This window comes from Dendrobates tinctorius, unplaced genomic scaffold, assembly GCF_039654945.1.
Source record: "Dendrobates tinctorius isolate UK_male_01 unplaced genomic scaffold, ASM3965494v1 ptg000011l, whole genome shotgun sequence".
Classification (NCBI taxonomy): Eukaryota; Metazoa; Chordata; class Amphibia; order Anura; family Dendrobatidae; genus Dendrobates; species Dendrobates tinctorius.
This window is the reverse complement of record NW_027361679.1, coordinates 66,081,170-66,100,936: the sequence shown is the minus strand read 5'-3', so window position 1 is coordinate 66,100,936 and position 19,767 is coordinate 66,081,170. Positions and strand designations below refer to the sequence as shown.

The following is a 19,767-nucleotide window of genomic DNA, read 5'->3' as shown; positions in this document are numbered from 1 at the left end:
ATATTGCAGTCCTTTGATCACTTGAATGATTCAGTGCTATACTCAATCTCATATTAAGGCCAGCCACAGGATTAATCAAGTTTCAGCCTTCAGTAGGCCCCTGACTTACATGGCAAACCCATCAGCACCCAGTGATAACTTTGCAGGGAAAAGAATTGCCAACGGGTGTTGAAACAGCATAATTTAAACGATAACCTAAATGCCATTGTCACAGACTGAAGCAGTTACATGGTTGTACAGCAGCCACTAAATGCTTCAGTGAGATGCAGAAACTAGCTGGGTAACACAGATGACACCTGTCATGTATGGTGCAGGCTCAACTCAGCCAGACCAAACACAGACACCGATCATTGGCCTTACATATATTGTGGATGTTGGGAAAAGGTTAACTGGTATTTATTTATCATCACATTAGGTGTTAGTCAATTTATGAAAATAAAAGACCTTTGCTGATCCTACCTCGGTCTAAAGAGCAAAGCTGACAAATAAGCTGCAGATGAATTTAAAAAATTAAGCCTTTGGTGTAAGCTACAGTAAATAGTGAGAAAATAGTATTTCAGGATTAATTTTCTTTAATGGATATAGGTTATTCAGGATTTGTTTTTTAAAGGGTATTCCCATCTTAGAAATTCATGGCATACCCACAGAATATACCATAAATATGATAGATGAGTTTCCCAAAACCTACAGAATATACTATAAATATATGATAGATGCGTGTCTCAATGCTTGGACCAGGTCCTATCCTAAAAAAAAACTAGTGTCTCCCAACACCCCTATCTCAATATAGGTTTGGGAATCAGCAGTGACAAACTTCTAAATGGTTACTTCTTCATGATATATCCTAGTTTCAAGTGCAATTTCCATGGGAGGCAACCCAATGGTTCCAGGAAAAAAGAGGGTGGGATCCAGCGAGGTGATCACAACTAAGACGCAAGTTGAAAAGCATTGATCTTTCCTAACAGAGTGTTAGTGCTCAATACTATATATACATGGCATTTTATCTAACATGGATTAAAAGTTATATTTGATAACAGCATCCTCAGTTTCTCCTCACTGGATCCCACCCTCTTTTTTTCCTGGATTCTGCTGCGGTTGTCTCACCCAGATCCGTGTGAGGCTGGTGGTTTGCTTTGGGGAGTACACACCCATGCTGGTAAGCTGACTTTTCACAATTTTTCTGGCATCCCAGTGGTTATCCAAAAAGTAATGTTATAATAGGCAACTGGGGAGAAGAAGGATTTCAACACAGTCCATAACACACAGATATGTCTGAATAATCCTGCACTGGTAGGTGCAAGGGATCACTTGGCTTCCTGCCCCAACATTCGACCTTCACTCTTTCAAGCAGAGGGTTGGACCACATCATAATGCCATAATGCCATTTGTTTCAGTTAGCAGTAGTGAGGCCTGGCCAAAACTACGTAGCTAGATGACAGCATGTTAATAAGAGAAAGATGACATTTGTCAGGGCACAATAGACATTATTTTTTTTAAGAGACAGGGTGAAAACAATGGTTTGCCATCCATTCTGAAATTTCTTGATAGTTTGTAAAAACAGGGCACTTTTTCAACGTCTGTGAAAACATTTTGCTGCGTACATTTTTTTTTTAACCTGGAGAAAGTCACACATTATTTTGACTGTAATTGTCACCCTTTTACAGTTCACAGTGAATGCAAATAATATTTTCATATTGGAATTATGGGCTTTAGGCATCTTAATCTCAATGGTTTGTTATGGCTTTTTAATGTGTTCGTAAAAAAAAATTTGAGAAGCTGTCTAGAAACAGAAAAAAAATAAAGTTGACAATCCTGGATGCAAATGTGAGCAGTCAAATACATCTAGGCCTCAAACTCTGAATCTATAGTTATGACTGGAAGAAGTCTTCATGGTGATCTGGGCAAAATGGAGAAGAAAGAGAATCATCTTAATAAGAGAAAATGTCACCCGTGACTCAATGTAAATGGTTATTCTGCCTCTGACTGCATGTTATCAGTACTGAAGTCACTCATTATAAAGTCTGCAGCAAGATGATGGCCCCTTCCTAATTTATGAAACACAGAATATCAGAATATCCTGAGTTTGCTAAGATCAAAACTATATAACATGCTTGAACCTGACTTGCCAACTGGTTTATTTGACGCCTTTGTGTCATAATAATTTCTAAATTAATTTTGCAGAAGATTTCAACCTTTGTAATAGATTTGTAAGTTTTCAGTGTGTCCTAAACTTGTGCAGATTTTTTCTCTACTGTATGTATTGAGATTTGAGGACCACTTTGCACAGTTTTAATACAATGCTGAGTGTTTCAATACACAGTCATTCAATATTTGACTAATATTTGTAGTTCATTCTTCTAAAAGGAAAAAAAAAGGTCAAATATTCATGCTTCAGTATTACAGGAAGATAATGGTAAAATAGCAGATGCTTGTATAAAAATGTTTCCTCTGTTTCCATTTTTTTCCTGATGGCATACAAAACAAGTCAGCTTACCTATGCATTACCAGCGTTTCTAAGAGTGCTTTTAGGTAAAAAAATGTTGATTGCTTTGATGCTGATTCACTTTGTCCAGTAACAATATCAAATTAAAAACTGCATTCATGATAATCTGGCTACAGTTAGGATAGCTAAATGCAGGCGCAGTGCATCAAAAAGTACATATCCACTAGTAGAGATTACAAAAGCTACTAATATTAAAACTGTTAGCAGTAGCTGGCAAGACAGCACCGTGGAAAAGTAGAAACTGCCAGCAGGACAAAACACATTACATTACAGATTTAATTAAATATTACTTTATATCTAAAATAAATAAATATATATTTTTACAATGGATTAACATATAACAGATGATGGACTATAATGGACTACAAAATCAGCAATTTCATTCCAAGTACATTTCTAAAATATTTCAGTGTGAATGGACCAGGTAATACCTTCCACTTAAGCTGCCCCTTCTAAAACATAAAGACAATGGTTTTAGAGAATTTGTAAACATCTGGCTTATCACTTGTGGCCAAGACACCATATGGAGGACCATTTTTATTTATTGTCTCTCTTTAATTTCAGATAGTATAGATGATCAGGAATCCGTGGACAATAGAACACATTGGAGGGTTATTCTTAAAATGATAGCTTACCACTTTGCAGCAAAGAGGCCAAAACCACCAAAATAATGCAAGTGCTATTAGAAGCAAGATGACAAGTATTGCAATGACAGCAGGAAGTCCACTGCTCTGTGAACAAAGAAAAAAACATAATTATTTACACAAGACAAAATTTTGTCTAGCTCTGTGATTAACAAAATAAGGAGATGTATTAAAAGTGCAACAATCAAAACATTTTTGCCTCGAGTCATCATTTGCGATCTTTTAAACCACCACTTCAGCGTTTTAGGTTTTTTTAGCGCTGGAGTGGCGCTTTAAATGTAAGCCCCCTATCCCCGGTCATATACTCAAACTCCGGCGTCTTCATCGTTTTTCAGTACCTCTCTGGTCCCGCAAAACCATTTTGTGAGTGCAGCTTCTGACTGGCTTGATGTCAGAAGCTACGATACAAGTTCTTGATGCAAGTCTAAAAGAGCCAGGACGAGACTATCAGACTTGCATAGAAAAGTGACCTCTGCACCGCTCCATGAAAAACTGGATCTGCCGACAGATCACTTTTTGCTGGAGATCGACAAAAGGGAGGGGAGAGACGCTGGAAAACGATGGAGGTGGCAGCAGGTGAGTGTGAGACAGGGGGCAGGAGAACTACATTTAAAGCGCCACTCCAGCAGTGGAATTAAAAAAAAAACACTGGAGTGGTGCTTTAAGTGACTTCCCTTTTTGGACTTGATGTGTTCATCAATGTTTTTTGCAACAATTTTTTCAAAATTCCGCACATAGTTCATTAGTTTTGCCGCAAAGTCATAAATGGTTTTTAATTTTTTTCTAGAATTTTTTTTGACTTTTTAAAACAAAAAGTAGCAAAATTTACAAAATTTCTAAAAATTACACCAAATAGTTTGGGAATGCGTATTATCACTCTGGAGGAGCTGGAGAACATTTGTGCAAAAGCAATGATGAATCTGCTCCCTTGGCATGAAATGATTTTTGTCATTAAGATTTGTGGATTCTAGAGCAACATTGATACCTGGGTTATTAGTTTATTTGCACTTACCCTTTTGTATCAAAGATACGCACCACACAACAGTGAATCAAAATTTGTAGAGTTTCGATAGCAAATTGATATTAAATCCTCTTCATTTTTTCTTCTTGTCTTACATATAATTTTCTTTTTATTTTCACCAGAAAATGTTCATGGCTTTGCCAGGTTAACATAACGCCTTCCCATGTCGACTTGCATTGGATAAAACTGTGTCTTCTCAGCCAAAACCTAAATCCATAATTCAGCTTTGGAGGAATTTAAAGTGTCTTTCTATCTTGGACATTTATGGTATATTGACCGTACAAGCAACACATATTTATACCTGCAGGATTCCACCTACCAGACTTCTTTTAATTGAAAGATTCTATGGAAATTGGCTGATGCACCAGGCTTTGACTGCATTGAAAGGTGGCCATTTATATACATTGCTCTTTCTATTGGTATTTGAAAGAAATATAACATCCCCTTGAGGTTTTAATAATGTTCTTTATTAATTATGCAATTTATCCAGTGATTAAGAATGAAACCATAAAAAGCATTGCAAATCAAATCAAGAATAGTTTAAAATGGCATCATGAGGAATCATAATTCCAGCTATTCAGCCATGTCTTAAGACTTTAGAGGCCAAAGAAGTCCTGCAATTTACAAATAAAGACAAATGTTATGAATCTTTTGGTTTGCCAATTTCTAATTCTATTGTTACTGCCAATACAAAAATGTTCACCTCAAGCAGCTTTAGGATCTGCTGGACCTCTCTTAAGATTGTTCTTAAGATTCCATTTGTATTAAAAGCCAACTGGGGGAATAAAAAAAATATTAAAAGGAAACCTGTTATAAGAGACATGCTGCCAGAATCACAGGCAGCATGAATTGGAGTCTGGCTGTGTGATTGCAGACAGGTATGTTTTACTCTGAAAAGCTGCAGTGGAGTTTGGAAAGCCAGTCAAGGACTATAGGTAAAGTTCTGACCAGTCTGGGGCAGTCTCCAGCCAACTTCTACCTGCCCTGCTCCAGTTGACTGCCAGGTCTTGCCCGCATGTTTACATAAGGATAGACTTGTCAATCAACTGGAGTGGAGCAAGGAGAAGGCAGCTGGTGACCATATCAGACTGGTCAGGTCTCAAACTAGCTAACATTTCAAAGTAAAACAAAATATCTGACTGCAATTGCACAGCTAGACACTGATTCATGCTGCCCATGGTTCCAGCAGCATAAATCAAATGACAGGTATCCGTTAAACTTAATTTTTGTTTTTTTCTTTAAAAATTACAGGTTTTGTATGCTTTAAAACAATTTGAATGACACATATTCAGTGGTAATAAGTTTCTTGACACTTATGTCTGTTTACTTAATGTTAGAAACTCTACTAGAAAAGCTAAATATTTTAAAGGGAACCTGTTGTCTGATTCATAAATCAGAACCTGGAAGCATGATTACAGCTGGATATATGTTTCTCTTAAACAATGTTTCAGAAAAAATATAACTAGAAGAGCAGGCCAGGGACCATAGCTAGAGAGCAGACTAGTCTGACCGTGACCCTAGCTATGTAGATGTTACCAGTGATGTGAGAGGTGACTGACAAGTCTTTCCAATAGCAAGAGACAGGGTTGGACTGGCTCAGCATAGAACCGGAAAATTCTCTGACAGGTCCTGGCTTCTCCTCCTTTACAGTTCAAATCTTACAGCTGCTATGGGGCTCCTGAGTGGGGGGAAAATCTGACTCCACCATCTGGATATCAACAGTATCTGAACAATCACGTGATAACCAATTGAATCAGCAAGCAGAGCCAAATCCTAACATTGTGTACCTTATGGCTATACCACTTGATACACTACATGATAAAAATTAGCTTAGGTCCAAAAACCACTTGAATGATAATGCATTGGTTTTGTATACATGAAAGGTGGACCCTCAGAATCAAGTACAAGTGCTTCTCATTAAATTAGAATATCATCAAAAAGTTAATTTATTTCAGTTCTTCAATACAAAAAGTGAAACTCTTATATTATAAAGAGTCATTAAAAACAGAGTGATTTATTTCAAGTGCTTATTTCTGTTAATGTTGATGATTATGGATTACAGCCAATAAAAACCCAAAAATCATTATCTCAGTAAATTAGAATAATTAACAAAAACACCTGCAAAGGCTTCCTAAGCATTTCGAAAGCTCCCTTAGTCTGTTTCAGTAGGCTCCACAATCATGGGGAAGACTGCTACTTGACAGATGTCCAGAAGGCAGTCAGTGACACACTCCACAAGTAGGGTAAGCCACAAAAGGTCATTGCTAAAGAAGCTGGCTGTTCACAGATTGCTGTATCCAAGCATATTAATGGAAAGTTGAGTGGAAGGAAAAACTCTGGTAGAAAAAGGTGCACAAGCAACCAGGATAACCACAGCTTTGAAAGGATTGTTAAGAAAAGGCCATTCAAAAATTTGGTGGAGATTCACAAGGAGTGAACTGCTGCTAGAGTCATTGCTTCAAGAGCCACCACACAGATGTATCCAGGACATGGGCTATTCCTTGTGTCAAGCCACTCTTGACTAATAGACAACGCCAGAAGTGTCTTACCTGGGCCAAGGAGTAAAAGAACCGGACTGTTGCTCAGTGGCCCAATGTGTTGCTTTCAGATGAAAGTAAATTTTGCATTTCATTAGGAAATCAAGGTCCCAGAGTCTGGAGGAAGAGTGAGAGGCACACAATCCAGGCTGTTTGAGTTCTAGTGTGAAGTTTCCACAATTAGTGATGGTTTGGGAAGCCATGTCATCTGCTGGTGTAAGTCCACTGTGTTTTATCAAGACCAAAGTCAGTGCAGCTGTCTACAAAGAAATTTTAGCGCACTTGATGCTTCCCTCTGCCGAAAATCTTTTTGGTGATGAAAATTTCATTCTCCAGCAGGACTTGGCACCTGTCCACATAATTCTGGCATTTTGATTTTTTTTCTCATTAAGCCATTAATTATTTTATATTTTGATAGGCATTTCTGAAAGCAGTGTTACAAAATATGTGTATTTTTGAATTGTTTTATTTTGAATGGGGCAAATGGGGGTGATTTGAACGCTTATATTTTTTAAAAAAACATCTTTTTTTTACTTTACACTTGCTCCAAAAGTTTCCTTATGAAACTTGAAGTTGCGATCTTCCGATCACTTGTGCTACACATAGCAGGGAGGCTATGTGGGAGGCTTTGAGTATACTGACAGCTAGCCCAGACTGATGCTGTCTCTGCATTGGGGCAAACTGTCAGTCAGGGCCATGGGTGTGGTTACAGTTGCCATTCTGTATACTTACAGCAGTGACTGAACCCGAGCCGTCGCCGTCCCCTGTCACTGAATACCGAATGCTGCTGCGAGGGAATAAAGTTAATTTTCTCCCTGCAGCGTTCTGCTAAGTGTAGGTTAATAATGCTATTAACCTACAGATTTACCCCATATCTGCAGCTTAATAGAGTTTTTTCTGGAGACAGGTTCCCTTTAAATCAGCATCAGCTAGCCCAGACTGATGCTGTCTCTGAATTGGGGCCAACTGTCAGTCAGGGCCATGGACGCGGTTACAGTTGCCGTTCTGTATACTCAGAGCAGTGACTGAACCCGAGCCGTCGCAGTCCCCTGTCACTGAATACCGAATGCTGTTGCGGGGGAATAAAGTTCATTTTCTCCCTGCAGCGTTCTGCTAAGTGTAGGTTAATAATGCTATTAACCTGCACATTAACCCCATATCTGCAGCTTAATAGAGTTTTTCTGGAGACAGGTTCCCTTTAAATCAGCCATCAAGTATAGGTGTCACGATACTAGTGGATACAACTGGACACCAGTGGCTAGGTCAAAGAGACTACAGACACAGTGGGTTGTGCAAGCAATATTGTATTAATGATCTGAATGCAATATAGCATATAAGTCCAGATAAATGTTCAGTCAATATGATAAAAGGTAATAGCAGAGCTGATACTCTGCGACACAGCATGCAAAGTCACTGAGCAATGCGGGCACAAGACACAGACTCTTGCAGAGCGGAGGAACACACTAGCTGGCTGGAGTTCTTACTTCACCGCAGGTGTAGTCAGGCAGAGGTTCCTGAAGTCAAGTGTTCAGCAATCACTCGGTCAGCAGGCAGGGATCCAGACGTGCAGGTTGGCAGAGGACTCCGCCGTTAAGAGAGGACCAACAGAGATAGTAAGTCCAGGCTTGGGACTGCAGAGGCACAAAGTCCAATACATAATACACAAGCAATGAATCAGAGCAGGTGCTGGCTTTATATACAGCTTTGGCAGGAAGCAAGATGGCCGACGTGGAAACATCAAGATCCATGTTAACTAAGGGCAAGTCTAAGGGCAAGAGAAACAGATTCCAGGACTAGATACTGACATTACTCCCACCTCAAGAACGGCCTCCGGACGACCCTAAACCAGGCTTGCCAGGGTACCTTTGATGGAACTGCTCAATCAGTCGGGAGGCGTTAATATTATCCACGGGTTCCCAGGAATTCTCCTCTGAGGAATAGCCTTGCCATTTAATCAAATACTGCAGTCGATTTCTGTAGATTCTTGAATCCAGAATCCTCTCAACGATGAACTGCTCTTGACCATCCACAAGAACGGGATCGGGAGGAGGAGATGAACGTCCTGGAAAAGGATTTGGTACTACAGTCTTTAGTAGGGAAGTATGAAAGACAGGATGTATCTTCAGTGTTCTTGGGAGTTTTAAGCGACATGCAACAGCACCTACCAGACCACTGATCCTATAAGGACCAATGTACTTCTGTCCCAACTTAGGGGAAGGGATCTTCATCTTTAAATTCTTCGTAGATAACCAGACTAAATCTCCTACCTTAAATGTTGGTGTTGGTTTGCGAAATCTGTCAGCTGCATTCTTGTACCTCTCTTGTGCGGAACTCAAAGTCTCTTTCAGAAGTTCAAGGTTCTGTTGAAGTGAAGAGATCCTGTCGGCAACTGCTGGTAAAGATGTATCTACCGGTAATCTGGGAAGAATGCTAGGGTGATATCCCAGGTTAGCGTAGAATGGTGACTGTTTGGTGGAGGCACTCTGGGAGTTGTTATAATTGAATTCGGCCAAGGGGAGTAACCTTACCCAATCATCTTGCAAATGGCAAACATAGCAGCGAAGGTATTGCTCTAGTGTTTGGTTGGTACGTTCTGTCTGCCCGTTGGACTGTGGGTGGAAAGCAGAAGATAAGTTAACTTCTATGCCTAATGCTGAACAAAAGCTTCGCCAAAACTTTGAAGTAAATTGAACTCCACGGTCAGAAACAACTTCATCCGGAACCCCGTGCAGGCGAAAGATGTTCTGGATAATTAGGTCAGCAGTGTCCTTCGCAGAGGGTAAACCGGAACAAGGGATGAAATGGGCCGCCTTGGTCAGGTGATCGACCACCACCAAAATCGTACTCTTTCCCTCAGAAAGGGGCAGTTCTACAATAAAGTCGATAGAAATGGATCCCCACGGGCGAGACGGCACCGGCAAAGGCTGTAACAGACCAGTAGGGGAGGCACGTGGAACCTTGAATTTGGCACATACCTCACAAGATGAAACGTACTTCTGGACATCCTTCCGAGAACCTGGCCACCAGAAGAAGCGAGATAAGAATTCTTGAGTCTTCTGAATTCCTCTGTGCCCTGCAACCTTGGAATCATGAACCAATCTCAACACTCTTAACCTCACGGCTTCAGGAATGTAGAGGCGCCGTTCCCGGGTCCAAACTCCATTCCAAAAAAGAAGGCTTACCTCATCAGATGGCTGAGACAGGAAAAGATCAGAGTTGTAAGCTTCTTTGATGACCTGCAGCAAATCTTGATTCTGAATGACTCCTACAAAATTGCAATCAGAAAGTATGGTCTTAGGTGGAGCATCTGGAACAGCGTCAGTGGAGAACATTCGGGATAGAGCATCTGCTTTTCCATTGCGAGAACCTGGTCTATAAGAGATTGTAAAATTGAATTGATTAAGGAAAAGACTCCAGCGGGCCTGCCGTGGGGTCAGGCATCTTGCTGACCTGATGAACTCAAGGTTGCGGTGATCCGTGAGGACCACGATCAGCTGTGAGGCTCCTTGCAGAAGATGTCTCCACTCCTTGAAGGCGGCGATGATAGCCAGTAATTCTTTATTTCCTACATCGTAGTTCTTTTCGGCAGGAGACAGTCGCTTGGAAAGAAAAGCACAAGGATGAAGTAAATTCTTCTCACCTGTTCTTTGGGACAGTATAGCCCCGGTGGCACAGTTTGAGGCATCCACTTCAATAATGAAGGCGAGTTCCGGGTCAGGGTGGATCAGTACTGGTGCTGACGTGAACTTGGTCTTGAGCCGAGAGAATGCTTCTTGGGCTTGAAGGGACCAAATAAATGCTGTCTTCTTTTGTGTCAACCGGGTGATGGGCGAGACGATGTCAGAGAAGTTCTTGATGAAACGTCTGTAGAAGTTAGCAAACCCGATGAAACATTGGACCTCCTTGACGTTCTTGGGGATTGGCCACTCCTGAATCGCCTTGATCTTGCTGTTATCCATACTCAGACCCTGTGGAGAAATTACATAACCTAAGAATTGAATCTCCGACTTGTGAAATTCGCATTTCCCCAGCTTGATGTACAGCTGGTGTTCCCTCAACCGCTGTAAGACAGTCTTGACATGTTGCTGATGTTCCTCCATGGAGCTAGAAAAAATCAGAATGTCATCCAAATAGATTACGACAAAAATATCAAGAATGTCTCTGAAAATATCATTTACGAGATGTTGGAACGTTGCTGGGGCATTGCAAAGTCCAAATGGCATGACCAAATACTCAAAGTGTCCATATCGAGACCTAAATGCTGTTTTCCATTCGTCTCCAGGTCTTACACGGACTAGATTGTATGCCCCGCGTAGGTCCAATTTTGAAAAGACCTTGGCTTGACGAACTCTCTCGAGAAGCTCCGGAATTAATGGCAGGGGGTAGCGGTTCTTGATGGTTACCTTGTTAATTTCCCGGTAATCAACACAGGGTCTGAGGGATCCATCCTTCTTTTTAACGAAAAAGATGGGTGCACCGGCTGGAGAGGATGAGGGGCGTATAAACCCCTTAGACAGGTTCTCGTCGATATATTCTTTGAGAGTCTTGAGCTCAGGACCGGACAATGGATAAATATTACCAAAAGGAATGGTAGCAGCAGGCAGAAGCTCGATTGGGCAGTCATAAGAGCGGTGTGGTGGTAATTTATCTGCATTCTTTTTATCGCACACGTCCGAAAATTCTTTATAAACTGCCGGTAACTCTAGGTCCGATGATGGGTTGGCCGGAGATGGATCAGTCGATTTCTCAGAAGTTACCTCTTTAGCTGGGAAGCGCAATCTCTTAGTCTCCCAGTCAATGATGGGATTTTGAGCCTGCAACCAGGGTAAACCCAAGATAATAGGGAAATGTGGAGAGGAAATCAGAAGGAAGGGCAATTTCTCCTGGTGATCATCTCCCATGAGGACCTTCTGTGGTTCAGTCTGCTGGTCTACGGGCCCCGAGGTCAAAGGGGACCCATCCACAGTCTCCATCAGAATTGAAGACACTCTTCTCTGTGATCGGATTCCATATTCCTTAGCAAAAGAAGTGTCCATGAAGTTACCGCTAGCCCCAGAGTCTATCATGGCGGAACTGTTCACCCAACGGGAGTCAATCCAGATCTTAATAGGAAGGTAACAATGTGAATCTTTTTTCTTATTGCAAGGGTATGAAACTGCAGAAGATAGAATAACAGCATTAATGGGTAGTATCGTTTCGGATGTAACAGAGTTCATATCTGAAAAGTCATAATCAGGAGTCGTTGCTGCAATTTCGGGTGGCCCTAATTCGGAAGTCATGGAGTATGATTCAGAGAAGTCGCGTTCTACCACGGCTGCGGTTGTTCTGCGAGAATGATTGGGGCAGTTGATAATAAAATGTCCTGACTTCCCACAGTAAAAACATAAATTCTCCTTGAAGCGAAATTCCTTCCGTTCGTCACTTACTCGACTTCGTAGGGAATTTACCTGCATCGGCTCAGGTGTGGACTCCTGAGGACTTGAGTCCGGAATCTCCTTAGGAAGGAAAGGAAGAAGCGATTTATTGCTGCGGTTCATCTCAGACCACCTTTCTAGTTTTCGTTCGGAGATGCGAGCGTCTAGGCGAATACAGTGATTGATGAAATCACCTAGAGCAGTGGGAGCCTCCGCACGTGCAAGCTCGTCCTTGATAGAACTGGACAACCCCTTCTTAAATATAGAGTACTTCGCTGCACTATTCCAGGTGGTGTCCTGAGCCCACCTTCTAAAATCCATAGCATACTCAGTCACTGGGCGTTTACCTTGACGCAAATTCAGCAGGGCCGTCTCAGCTGTAAGGCCACGGTTCGGATCGTCAAACATCTCCCCCGTGGTGGCGATAAACATATTGAAGTCATTCAGACATGCATCCTGTGATTCTATCAGAGGGTTTGCCCAGGCAAGGGCCTTATTAGTCAGCAACATGATGATAGTCAATACTTTGGATCGGTCTGTAGGAAACTGTGTGACATGTGCAGCAAAGTATAAACGACACTGGTTCAGAAACCCACGGTACTTGTCTCGGTCGCCACCAAACCTAAATGGTGGTAGTTTGGGGATGGTAGGAACAGAAGCCTGAGATTGTGCCTCCAGAGCCGCAACTCGGCCACGCAATTCCTGAAGGGTCTGACTGAGCACTTGTATATCATATTTAGTCTGCCCCTCTAGGCCTTCTATTCTGCTCTTCCATGTCTGCACTTCAGCGTGTACAGTGGCAGTGATATTATTTAGCTTCTTAACACGCACTTCTAAAGTCTCTGACCCAGCGGCATCCATTTTTAAGGCTTGTGTATCCTGTCACGATACTAGTGGATACAACTGGACACCAGTGGCTAGGTCAAAGAGACTACAGACACAGTGGGTTGTGCAAGCAATATTGTATTAATGATCTGAATGCAATATAGCATATAAGTCCAGATAAATGTTCAGTCAATATGATAAAAGGTAATAGCAGAGCTGATACTCTGCGACACAGCATGCAAAGTCACTGAGCAATGCGGGCACAAGACACAGACTCTTGCAGAGCGGAGGAACACACTAGCTGGCTGGAGTTCTTACTTCACCGCAGGTGTAGTCAGGCAGAGGTTCCTGAAGTCAAGTGTTCAGCAATCACTCGGTCAGCAGGCAGGGATCCAGACGTGCAGGTTGGCAGAGGACTCCGCCGTTAAGAGAGGACCAACAGGGATAGTAAGTCCAGGCTTGGGACTGCAGAGGCACAAAGTCCAATACATAATACACAAGCAATGAATCAGAGCAGGTGCTGGCTTTATATACAGCTTTGGCAGGAAGCAAGATGGCCGACGTGGAAACATCAAGATCCATGTTAACTAAGGGCAAGTCTAAGGGCAAGAGAAACAGATTCCAGGACTAGATACTGACAATAGGAAAAGATGTGGGCTCTGTGATATTAATAGAAAATAACAATTAAAATTGTAATTAATATGTTAATATTAATAATGAGCATTAACTTCAGCAAATTGATTCGACTCTCCACAAGTCACAATCTCTCATTTGTCTCCTCAGGAAAATTAATTGCCCACTCCTGGTCTAGAAGAATCGATGCTTTGATGCTACTTTGAAGGCAAAGTTTGGTCACATCACATCTTGATTTGAGATTTCTGTTTTGTTCATTCACGCATTTTGTCAATTGATAAAAATAAACTACTAACAATTTTATTTTTTAGAGCATTTTTACTTCCCAGCAATTCTCCCACTCCGGTTGAAAATTTTTGCATAGTACTCTATATCAGTTTTTATATTTTTCACTTACACAACTTGAAGCTGTGATCGTCTGAGGATTAGTCAGTGCAGTTTTTCCATTGTTCACGCTCACCCAAACCTCCATAGTTCTGAAAAATAACAGTTCCAATAATAATTTTTAATAACTATTGTACATATTTCATTTTTTAATTTTCAGGTAAGACAAAGTTAAAGGTAATCTGTCACAACATTTGACCTATCTAAACTATTAATATCGGCATACAAGTTGTAGACAGCTGAGGAGAGTGATACCTTTGTGCCTCATATCAGATGCCTTATTGTGGATATCTTTTCTTTTACCACTCCACATAAATTACCTCTTCCAGGGTATGGGAAGCACGCTGCCCGGAAGATAACTCCGCCCCCAGAGATTATTTTTTCATGAAGGGGGAGTTACCAGCTCTGTGCTCTTCTGATCTTACTGCAGAGCTGAGTGTGGTTATAACTGACACATCTGCAGTTTCCTTTCAGCTTCCATCTCACATTCAGACAAGGCTGCAATATTGATGCAATACAGCAGAGCTCACAGAGACGCAAAAATTGTGTTTGCAAGAAGACAAAATTTCTCCAATTCTGTGTTAGTTACTAGTCTCACACTGGTAACTCCCACTTTAATTTAACCCCTTCCGACCATGGACGTACTCCGTAAGTCTTGGTTGACTGGTACTTACCAACCTTAGACGTACTGAGCTATGCATGCTCAATCGCTGCTGGGTGTCAGCTGATTCAAGTAACATTTTTAGAGTTATTATATCATAAAGTGAAACTGGTTAGAATTGTAAAATTGGCCTGCTCTTGAAGCTACCAAAAGTTTTGGGTGGTAACGGAGTTAAAATAAGATCTGGAGGAGGAGTTATCTTCCAGACAACAAACTCCCCATAGCCTAGAAAATATCATTTACATATAAGAATAATGTAGATTTCTTTTGAATAAGATATCTGATCGCAAATATCAGGGGATCATTTTATTCAGCTTCCTATGAGCTACATGTCCATATTAACCACTTAGGAAGGTTGAACCTACTGTCAAATTCCCATTAGTTTCTACAAATTTTGGAAGATCACCAAGTATGAATATTTTTAGAGATGAGTGAATCAATTTGATGGAAATTGAATTCATGTACAATTTTATGAAATTTGCATGTATTGGTTAATTTGAATAATTTTTTATTCAATTCACGTAACTCGCCAAAACTGCTTGCTTCCATTTAACACATTATAGAACATTGCATCTGTCAGAGAATGCTCACATGAACTCAGCTGTAACAACGTGGGTTGCCTGATCATGACATGTACTGTTCCAGCTCTCATCTCACAGTGTTGTAATTACAGTATACATAACTCAGTTCTACTGAACATTTACACAGTAGCTTCAGATATCAGTGAGGAGAGGAGGCCATGGTCTTTTCCCCCCATGATGATGCCTGCTTATGATTGGTCAAACTCATGCAGGGGAAGAAGTACAAACCCTACAGACAAATCTCCGGTAATTACAAGTTGAATTATAACTTAAACCATAACCTAAACTTTACAAGCTAATATCTCAGCAATAGAAAGGTGAAATTAAAAAATATTTGCTACTTTTTACTCTTCTCTGCAGGCACTATTCCTTGACGTAACTAAGTTTAATATGTTCAAACTAGTGAAAGAACTGTGACTGCCTACTTCAAAAATAGTATGTGTCACAAACACATTTTTTTTGCACATTTGTTTTATCAGTCAAATTTTACACACATACACCCCACACGAATACATCGCCTTTTTGTAGGTATTGGCAATTTGGAAAAGTTCCTGCCTAGAATTTAACTAACTATTTATGCTTTTATACACTTGATTTATTACTCCAATTTGACATAGGTAAATGCCATATTTATTCTGCAGCCTGCTGACAAATTTTGATCACTGTACATGTACCTATCTATATAACATTTCTTGTTACTTGCTCTTTAACAATGATTGATCAATTGGGGTTGAAAAGATTGTAAAAGTTAACTATGGTGCTGTCAAAATGTATGGTAAAAGAAACAGTAACAATCGGAATGGACAGTAATGGAAAATAATTTAAAAAAAAAACATACCATGGCTAAGAATGTTGGAGCCCCTAGTGTTAGCAGAAGCAACACCATCACTGATACCAGCTGTCCGGGCAGTAGTGCTACCAAACACACCTCACAATTGCCCTACTTTGCTTCTTGCAAGTATTATTATTATTTATTATTATAGCGCCATTTATTCCATGGCGCTTTACAAGTGAGGTATATTAGTGGGGAGGAGGAAGTGGGCATTATGTGTCATTAAATGGAAAGATAAAAAGTTTTGCTGCCGAACAGGCCATGTGCTTTAAACATCTAAGATCTATCGCTAATTCTACAGCTCTTTGCCCCCTTCCGCCCAATGGATGGAAGCACTATTGTAAAGTGGATATGGCCTTTTGCCACATGCCTGAATGTGAATTTCCCATCAAGTGAATTATTGCTGACATTTCAATCCACAGTAACCTATTTGCAAAGTATTCATTTGCTAGTTACTTTATGAGTGTATAATAAAAGATTGTCCTTTTATGATCCATTAAAAAAAGATGAAAAAATATTAAATAAAATTGTGAAAGACATTTGCTGAAAGTAATAAATAATTTACCACTAATTTTCGCACACTGAAAATTAAACTGGCAACTGTTCAAAAAGTTATTAAAATTATAATGACTAAAGATATTTTGAAATCAAGTAGCAGTGGTAAAACAGATATATTACTATGGCTTCTTTTTTTTACCTTAAAACAAAAATGATAATCTTGATTAGCGAGTACTAGACTGTTTGTAAAGAAGTTTAGAGTCCTGTAGGGATCTAATCAATAAAATAAGGCTGCATTAATAACTACTGTATATAAAAAGTTATTGGACATTGTAGTTTGAAAGTATCTGTGCGGTAGTATAAGTTGTTCTGTAACCAAAGATCACCAGACTAGGGAATGTTTTCTCAGCTCTAAGTCATTTTAAGTAGAGAAATTATAAAATTATTTATTATACAGATGGCATACTGTCAATAATTCAGGACAAAATTCCAATTTCCCATGGCAAATGTGGAGCTTGACCTGGAAAAACTGCTGTATAAATACTGTACTCAGAAAACTGGGATGTTTTGCCTCCAATTGTATGCTAAAAAAATTCTGAATACCAGCACATAATAAGATTGTAAGGTGACATGAAACCTTAGAAAGGTTATCCAATAAGTGCTGAGTAAAAAGGAACAGCAACACTCTAGAAAATAGGAAAGATTGAGAATACTTAGCACATAAATTAGCCAATTTATGTGATCCTGGCAGCCAATATAAGGCAATTCTCTCTGCTGGGACCTATCCTATTGAGACTCCTCTCGTCGACTGATAGCCTACATTTATATGGGAAGGTAGGATCCTGCTGTAATTAAAACTGCCAGAGGCTAAGGGGGAGTGCTCATTCAGAGAGCCTATGTATACAAATATCAAAAGACTGACCGTCGATTGACGAATTGGCCATTTTATGCGCTAAGTATTCTGAATTTTTCCCACTTTCTAGGGCAGTAATGCAATTCAAATTTCATATATTTCATATTTGCATGATATAGCACTACAGAGTGCTACTTTATTTTATTAGTTTGGATGCTTGGTTCACTTGTTAAAAAAAATAAATTTTCCAGTGCCATCAAGCCAGTATACAAAGTTATGTAGAGATATATAGTTTCCTTGAACATACCATTGTTACAAACTATCTTACCAGTTAAAGCTCTAGATAAGATAAAACTAAGATTTAAAAATCAGCAATCAAGGCCAGGCAGCTGCTGCCAAATGGCATAGAAATAATAAGAACATAGTTATAAATTTTAAATGAATTACTGCTAACCCTACTGCAAATGCATTAGGGATTTTATCATGTGTGGATCAGATCATGAGAGAAAATCTCAGTTTCACCCTCTCTAAAACTCTGTATAGACTAGTTTCATTCAAACAGTGGGTGAAATAAGTATTGAATTTATCATCAATAGGGAAGAGTAGACCCATGGAAATTCAGGGTCTGGTACCCAACCCAAACTTTTTCCATTACTGTACCCAAACTTCAACCAGAAATCAAAACCCATTGAAAACAATGGTGACCTGAACTTTTGATCTGGAAAATATTCTCTCCCTCTCCGGTCTTCCCCCGGAACTCCAAACATTACAACGGACTTCCGGGAGAAGTCCGCGCTTGACGATTAGAACAGGACACTAAATGTAAAATATATTTCTAAAGGTGCTACTGACATGAGATTCTCACCAGATGCCGGTAACAACTCATTCAATCCACACAGACAAAGAAATAAAACCATAGATGTCCATAAATTAAGTTATGTGTAATAATCAGAAATGATACAAAGAAAAATTATTGAACATGCTTACTGAAATTTATGGAAAGGAAACATCAGCAGGATTGTGCACAGTAACCTACAGACAGTGTAAGGTTGTGGCCGTTATACTGCTAAAATGATACCTTGGTTGATTAAATCCTTCTTGTGGCTATTGTTTAATCTTTAATTTCAGATTTGAGTTAATGAGATTCTCGTGCTTTGGGGAGGACATGTGGGGGATTTTCATGTGATGCTCTGATTAGGTATTCATCAGTATGGCTTCTGACAGGTCACTGATCCTGCAAGAACCACAACCAAACTACCATAAGATAGATTTTATCAATCATGGTATCATTTTAATAAGTATAACGGCCCCAACCGGACACTGTCTGTAAGTTACTGTGCAAAATCCTGCTGTCAGGTTCCCTTACATACTTAATACAAAAGCTTTTGTTGGTGATAACAGCTTCAATACACCTCTTTTATGGAGAAACTAGTCAAATGTATTGCTCAGGTGTGGTTCTGGCCCATTCTTCCACACAAATACTCTTCAAACCCTGAAGGTTCTGTGGGCTTCTTCTATGAGTCTTTCTAACAACTTAATTGTCTTTCTCTGAAACCAGTTGATAGTTTCCTAGGCTGTGTCTTTGGGATCATTGTCTTGCTTAAATATCCACCCTCATTTCATTTTCATAGTAGATGACAGGAGATTCTTAAAGGAATGTCTCAGGGAATTTTTCCATTCATCTGTCCTTCAATTATATGAAGTTTGCCAGTGCAGTATGCTGCAAATCAACCCCACACCATAATGTTCCCCTCTCCAAACTTCACTATTGGTATTGTTGTGAGTTCATTTTCCCCTTCACTACTGAGGCCCGAGGAACTCCCTCTTCTGGTGAAGAAAGGTAGTGAGCCTGATTGTCAAACACCTGGGGCTGATGATGATGACTGGCTGAGTGGAGTTAATGACTGGATATAAGGCTGCCGACGCCCTTCTGGCCTGCGGGTGATTTCTCTGTGGACTTCTAGGAAACCAGTCTGATTCCTGCTCATCTAAAGCTAAGATTTCTGCTTTGCCTTTTTGCATTAGTGTTTTGTTTTCCTTGCTTTTCTGGATTCTGCCATTCCCTGCTGGGGTGAGCTGAATCTCCTTTTGCCTGCTACTCTGTCTTCAGAATATTCCTGAGTACTGACATAGCTTTTTTGAAGCCTAGCGTCTTCAGGGCCTTTTTTACTGTCAGTTTGTTGGCTCTTATTTTCATAGGGGTTTTGACGGATTGCAGACAGCAGCCTTCCTGTCCTTTCCTATCTAAGCTAGCGTGGGCCCCAACTTTGCTCAGTCTATCTTTCTGTCTGTGTTTTGTTCTTTCTTCTTGCTTCACCGTCATTATATGTGGGGGGCTGCCTTTTACTTTGGGGTCTGCTCTGGGGCAGTTTAGATTTCCC

General features: G+C 40.2%; 1 protein-coding gene across 2 annotated transcripts in view; it reads right to left on the bottom strand.

Moving 5' to 3' along the window:
• The window catches only part of ANTXR2 (ANTXR cell adhesion molecule 2), a 292,455-nt gene that overhangs the window by 137,091 nt on the left and 135,597 nt on the right, over window positions 1-19,767 (bottom strand). For both annotated transcript variants that reach the window (XM_073543041.1, XM_073543049.1), the window contains 2 exons: window positions 13,975-14,053; window positions 3,139-3,234 (listed from right to left, as the gene is read on the bottom strand). In XM_073543041.1, the coding sequence (XP_073399142.1) occupies window positions 3,139-3,234; window positions 13,975-14,053 (175 nt within the window). The remainder of the gene's footprint in view (window positions 1-3,138; window positions 3,235-13,974; window positions 14,054-19,767) is intronic.